The 6682-nt window shown below is 34.2% G+C and overlaps 1 protein-coding gene across 1 annotated transcript; it reads right to left on the reverse strand.

The window, feature by feature from the left end:
- Window positions 1-351: 351 nt before the first annotated feature.
- LOC140966925 (beta-galactosidase 3-like) lies at window positions 352-6294 on the reverse strand. Its single transcript, XM_073427237.1, has 18 exons — window positions 5937-6294; window positions 5738-5833; window positions 5513-5625; window positions 5352-5418; window positions 5150-5242; window positions 4741-4884; window positions 4516-4604; window positions 4328-4433; window positions 3831-3918; window positions 3627-3745; window positions 3089-3253; window positions 2737-2915; window positions 2543-2652; window positions 2214-2323; window positions 1795-1905; window positions 1595-1708; window positions 924-1126; window positions 352-829 (listed from the first exon to the last, which is right to left on the reverse strand). The coding sequence occupies exons 1-18, from the start codon at window positions 6105-6107 to the stop codon at window positions 712-714; spliced, it is 2196 nt and encodes a 731-aa protein (XP_073283338.1). The 5' UTR covers window positions 6108-6294; the 3' UTR covers window positions 352-711.
- Between the last annotated feature and the right edge of the window lie 388 nt (window positions 6295-6682).

Genomic DNA, 6682 nt, shown 5'->3' on the forward strand with positions numbered 1-6682 from the left:
TCATAAAAGACTTACTCAAAAGCTAAAACATAGGTGGTGCAACCATGTTAATGATAGATTAAATCACATTTTTCTCTCATATTTGCCAATGTTAAAGATTTGAAAGCACCACTGTGACAAGATAAACAAACTTATCTTTTGAAAATTATATAAAATCTTTATCAATAATGATAATTAGTGACCCTTAGTACGTGTTGCATAATTATATAATTTTTTTATAATTAATTTAGTTTATATTTAAATGAAAATCATAATGTAATTTTGGAAAATAATGATAATCGATAAACTAAACTACAATTTTGATACACTTAATTGAAGAAAAATAGAGCGAAAGAGAACAGACCAAGTAGGGATAAAATTTAACTTCAAGCTTAGGAAATACATATCATCCACAGAGTTACACCGTCTTACACTAAAAACTCGACACTTTATTAATATGTTTAATTACAAAAATAGACTATGACACCAAATCTTTTAGCTCTAAGAAACTTAATAAATAGTAATAAATAAAAATTACAATCAGTTCAATGAGTAAAGTTTTAAATACTATGGAATACACAATATCTCCTCACCTTATAACAAATAAAATAGATCAAAGAATGGAGCCATTTATTGGCACAAACAGAGTAATTATCTTTCTTTTTTCTTTCAGATAGTGACTCATTTATTACCAGCCTTTACACAAGTATGTATGATTGCTTCTTTTCATTTCTATATATACGTAAGTGATCTTTGAACAAGAGATATTCTTGAAGCATCCCCACCAGTTTCCTCGAAAACTACCAACAAATTATGTGCCGGCTTCAACCATGACCGAGGGATGTGATACCTGAAAAACCCGAGTGAAAGACAAGAGACAGACTAAGCATTTAATAGAACGACTGAAAATCATATGATACATGTGTAGGAAGAAAAATGAGTACCATCTTTGTGTCGGTTTTCCACATCCGTATTGGCACTTAGGCTGTCTATATGTTCCTGCATAGCTGCAGCCATTGCAAGTGCCTGTAGCATAAGCAGTCCAATATCTTCCGATGTTCTGTCCATTGATCCACACTTGACCTTTGCCCATAGAATTTAGGTCCAACGCCAATGGCTCGTTTCCTAATGGTGCGTTGAAGTAAGTCTGCAAGGAAGGTGCAAATCTTATATATAATGCTTGAGACAACTGAAATCATGAAGCAGAAAATGTAGCTTAAAGTCTTGCGCTTCAATTTTCTTTTAAATTTTAAAAATGAATTTTAATTATATTATCCAAACGCAAAAATGATTTTATTTTTCATATAAACAAAACATTTTATAAAGCCGAGTTAAACAAATTTTAGCTGAGGGCTTTTGTAGTCACACCTTTATTTTTTCAGGCAAATGTCCCAACAAAGATCGCAGCCACTTGATAAAGTGGTTCATTTCATTAAACAATTACAGATTGTTTGGAAAATCTATGAGTTACAATGGTAATGGATTCTTCTAAATTGATTTCAACACAGAGAAATTACAATGCATTCGATTATACAAAGAGAAAAACTGAAGAACTAATGATATTTGTTGTTTGGCATTATTAACATTCAGCTTGTGCTAAAGCTAATATAAGTACCTTATACCAAGTCAGTGGCTGTTGCTTGTTTGCAACCAAGGATTCTTGTATCCAATCAGTGGATGAACTTTGTGTTGGTGAAGCTAAGTTCATGGCTTCTCCTTTCAGCCCAACCTGAATGCATGACAAATTACATCCCCAGTGCAAACTTAAATGTTTATTGGATAAATAAAAGCGATAAAAAATGAAGTATATATTACCTTGTATGACCATTTTTGTCGGGATAAATCCCACGTTCCATGATCTAGTCCATGTATTGTAACTGGTCCCAAGATTCCAGCGCTCCATGTTTCAAATCGATGGCCAACGTTCTTTGTACACAAAAGAGAGACATGAGTGTGAGTGTGAGTGTGAGTGTGAGTGTGAAAAATATGAACTACAGGCAGCCAGGAAGTATAGTATAACTACTGGTAGGGCAACTTTTTTAGAGCCAATGAACCTACACTTGTTAAAGATGGGGTCTTTAACAGAGGTATTTTTCTTTTCTAAGAGGAAAATCACACTCACACACTCTGTGGGACTCTAATCCAGAACAGGTGTCTTGAAAACCAGTAGCATTATTACCAGGGTTAATTTAAGAAAGAATAACGTTACGGTATAAAAGATCAAGAAAACTAACTGGCAATCCAACTGCTACGCTGAGCAAGGCAATTGTATTCATTCCAGCGTGAAAGTTGACATCGCTTGAGAAAGTAACTTTCCAGTTTCCACGAGTTCCATAGGCTGAACCTGTAATGAGGAATTATTTAATCACATAGCTACTGGCGACTTCTCAAATTTGTTGTATTCCATTTTGAACACGAGTGTAAACTAATGTAAGATATATATGAAAATAATGACTAGGTTCAGCGAATTCTCGGTCGATCCTCACTTAGAGTAGAATAATCCGATTATGCTAGCGCTTGTTTTTTATTTCCATAACCAAAAAAGAAGAAAAGTTCTTAGAACCTGATGATTGTCCATTAATAAACACATGCAAGCCATGGCCTGCCGAATTCACAGTGAGAATTGGCTTCCGCCCTCCGTGTAGAAAAGATTCAGCTGGGCTAATGTTGATGCTGAAAAGATCTCCAACTTGTATATATAAATTCTTTAGATTAATGACAATATTCAAGAACAGTCGAATTAAATTGTGTATTTACCTGGTTGTGTACCATAAATAATCACTAGCATCTCTAGTGACATTTAACTGCTCCAAGAGACCAAAAACAGTGATTTTTGAATCGACATCAGTGGTGGACGTGTCTTCACTGAATGTCTCCCACAAGAGTGTTCTAACATTTGTAGGCAACATTTGTGCTTGGGATGTTCGAGCTGCAACCTAAATGGATTAAATCAAATTGTGAGAAGATGATAAGTTGATAGCCAGAGAGGAATCCACAAGAAATTTGAAAATGGTAACCAGCACAAAAAAATACCAAAATGTCATAAAAGAATATTTCAGGAAAATCAAGGGTAGCTCTACTTCTCTACACAGGGAAATGTTTAGCTTACCTTGGCAGTGTTAAAAACAAGGTTTCTGCAATCGGGAAGTATGCTGATCGACCAAGGTGGTAAGTCGTATTGGATGTTATTGAATTTCACTGTTGCAGTTGTGTCCCAGTGGTAATTTGATAGAAAAGCAGCACACTGGCCTGATTTTGAAGAAAATACATACGCCTGAAGACGAAGCATCAAAATCCCGATAAAGAAAGAAGCACAAAAATGTCTCATACCACGAAAGACTAAACTAACCGAAGCACTAAGAAATATTTCCTGCGGTCCAGAATTGGATGCCATACTAAGTGATCAAACTATTTAATCTTTCTACTCGGTTAACATATTGACTATTTGACTATTTCTTGTTACAAAAACGTTCAAATCATAATACATATCACATCGTTTAATATGATTCAATTATTTAAAAATATTTAGTCTGACGTTCATAGTTGAGCTCACGAGGTTAACTGATCACAAGGACTCGCTTATTTTCCAATGCCTTGTCCTTTAATTGGAATGCAAAGAATTACAGTAGTTAAACAATAACACAAACCTGTTCATAGTTTCCTAATTTAGTTACAGTAGGATCTGAAGCAACCAAGGCAGGCTCACATAACTTTATGGCCTTGTGAAGCTCCATTAAATGATCATATTTCGGCTGCCTAGGTAAGCCTACCCAAATATTAGTGAACCAATTAGCTATGATAAGAGCATAACAAAAAACAAGTAACATGGTCTTGAACTATTTATCTCTCACCATATTCATCAATTGGAGCATCATAATCATAGCTGGTAGTGATGAAAGGACCTCCAGCAGTTCTTCCAAAATTTGTTCCTCCGTGGTACTGTCGGAAATAAACTAAGATGAGTTCATGAATTTCATATAGCAGATTAAAAATGCATGTCTTTAGACAGAATAAACCATTTAATATTTGTTCCAGAATACCGGAACCAAATTTTTTAGTACTTGATCAAATCATTAACGTTTCAAACAGTGGAAACTAAAATAATAGACAGATATCTATCAAATTTACATCCATTGATTAGGATCCATATATTTATATGCAAATCACTAAAAGACTGCACACTCACTACATCACTCTTACAACAAACTATATCAAATTTTAGCAGTTCTTCGACTGCTGTGATTTTTCATATTCTTTAATTGATGCGAGTGTGACATAAAGTTTTATAGACGGCGAATAATAAGAAACTTGAGTAAAAAAGTGAAGGAACCGAGAGATTTTTGCAAACCATGTAGTAGTTTACAAAGGAGCCTCCTTTCTGAATAAACCTAGCAACTGCAAATGCCAAATCTTCTACAGGACGGTGATGAATAGGCCCACCAAAATCTTCAAACCTTGAGATGGAACAACAGTAAAAAACATGGCATTCATTTTTCATTCATCAAAATTTTAAGAATGAGGGAAATTCGATTGTACCAGCCAGTCCAAGCCTCGGTCCATATCGTGGGCTTGTAAGGTTTGTTCGGGGAAAAATAATCGCAGTATAAACCATTGCACGAGTTTATCTGTCATAAAAAATTAAAGAAACTCAACAAAATTGCCGTACTTACAAGTAATTTGATTACATTGTTCAACCAAATGATTTAAACAAAATATTAAGTTAATAATTTCTAGAATATACAAAAACAAAAAGAGTATTACCACCGGATCTGGGGCATCATCCTCCTTGCACATAAGCCATGGAACCCCGGTGTTCAAGTCGACAGCCATCTTAGCTGCCCAAGTCATATATGCATGACCGGCGGCACCAAAAGCTTTGCTCTCAAAACCATACTCATTTTCAATCTACATCATTAACATCGAGTACACTGGAATCAAGGACATGCACTCCAAATATTAGAGCCTATCATTGATTAATCACTCCTGAGTTTTGAAATTTATGGCTTTCCCTCTAAATATTCTTCCTTATGCGTGTAAAGGTAAAATCACTAGTACCTGCTCTGTTTGGTAGTCGGTATGACTTAATAAATGTAATTAGGCATAAATTATGTTTTTTTCAGAAAAAAATAAAAAATTATACAAGAATGCTGTATTCCATTACTGAACATACCTGGGAGAGAATGATAGGGCCACCTTGAGACTGAAACAACCTCTCATTCTTCATCATTTGGACAATTTTCTGAGTAAAACTTAGCATTGCCATCTTCAAGAAACCAATACTAACATTTATCAATAATGTTAAAGCAAAACCAAAAAAAATCTCAGAAAATGAAAAATTACTCCTAGGCAATGAACATCATGAATGTACAGACCTTGAAAGGCCCATTGTCAGTTCTGAAGCTAATGCCTGGAACATACTTCAACCAAACTGGGAACCCACTGAAACCATAATACAAATAATAAAAACAAATAAATAAAGAAGAAAACATCAGAGAGTAAAATCTTACTACATAATAAAAACAAATCCCATTACCCAAAATTCCATTCCGCACAAACATAAGGCCCAATACGCAGATTTAGGTACAATCCTGCTCTCTGGACCAACTTCACGAATCCAACTAAATCACACCTTCCCTCAAAGTTATACTAAAACCCAACAAGAAACAGCTCATTAATTCCCAATTTAAGGAAAGAAACAGCAAGAAGCCCAGTAAATAAGGTAGCATTGGACAAGAATTGAAGAAATTAAATCGAGTACAATTCCTGGTGAAGGTTCATGGAGGTTCCAAAACACATAGGTGTCTATTGCATCTAATCCTCCATCTTTAGCCTTCGAAATAAGTCCTTCCCACATCTGCATTATCAAGTTATTACTATATCAATTTCCAGGGGCCAAAGAAAAAACAATCCACCAAGAAATCAAAATGAACAATTTCAAGAAATGATGAATTATTTACATCCGGGGTACTTCTTGGGTAATGTATGGAACCCGAAAATAGAATTCTCTTCTGGCCATTGATTATAAGGCCCTTTCTGTCATAGGTGACGCTGCCAAACGAGATATGAGTAGCAGAAAACAAAAGCATACAGAGCACGAAAAAGCTCCGGGAAGCTGAGGTAGACTCCATTTTTTCCTCTTGTTTTCTGGGCTCACTTTGATACAATTAAGCTTCGATTTTTGGGAGGAAATATAATGAGAATGGGAAATGTCGTATGATTCACTGATCCATGCTCCAACAGCTAAGAAAAATTGGTACTTTTTAACTGCATGGCCAGAGACAAAAATTTTGAAGATTTGTTCAGAGAGAGATATAAATGTTTAACAGTGCTTTTTATGGAAATAATTAATAACTTTCGTCTACATCTAACATGATGGCTTTGTACAGTTGATTTATTGTTTGATCTGATTTATATTTATAATTAAAAATATTATTTTTGATAAAAAATTAATATTTTTTTATAAACTCGATGAAGTCGAATATTCGTCTCATAAAATTAAATCATGAGACGGTTTCATATAAATTTTGTGTTGAATGATATTGACTCACTTTATTTTTATTAATTATATTGACTTTTTAATATGTTTTTTCAGGGAAAAAAAATTGTTTTGAAAATGTTTGTTTGACAAAAATTTATAATATCCGTTGATATAGAAAAAACCCACATAACAAAAATAAGTAATTTCATCTCATTCATAAAAGTG

Source organism: Primulina huaijiensis, unplaced genomic scaffold (genome assembly GCF_012295235.1).
Source record: "Primulina huaijiensis isolate GDHJ02 unplaced genomic scaffold, ASM1229523v2 scaffold208268, whole genome shotgun sequence".
In the NCBI taxonomy this organism is placed as follows: Eukaryota; Viridiplantae; Streptophyta; class Magnoliopsida; order Lamiales; family Gesneriaceae; genus Primulina; species Primulina huaijiensis.

What these genes read in the sequence shown, in the direction of transcription:
- LOC140966925 (XM_073427237.1), bottom strand. Translation starts at nt 6,107, where the DNA reads ATGGAGTCTACCTCAGCTTCCCGGAGCTTTTTCGTGCTCTGTATGCTT. An exon ending in TGTGCGGAATGGAATTTTGG is followed by an intron (nt 5,419 to 5,512) that starts GTAATGGGATTT and finishes TTATGGTTTCAG; the next exon opens with TGGGTTCCCAGTTTGGTTGA. An exon ending in TGCTCCAATTGATGAATATG is followed by an intron (nt 3,746 to 3,830) that starts GTGAGAGATAAA and finishes ATATTTGGGTAG; the next exon opens with GCTTACCTAGGCAGCCGAAA.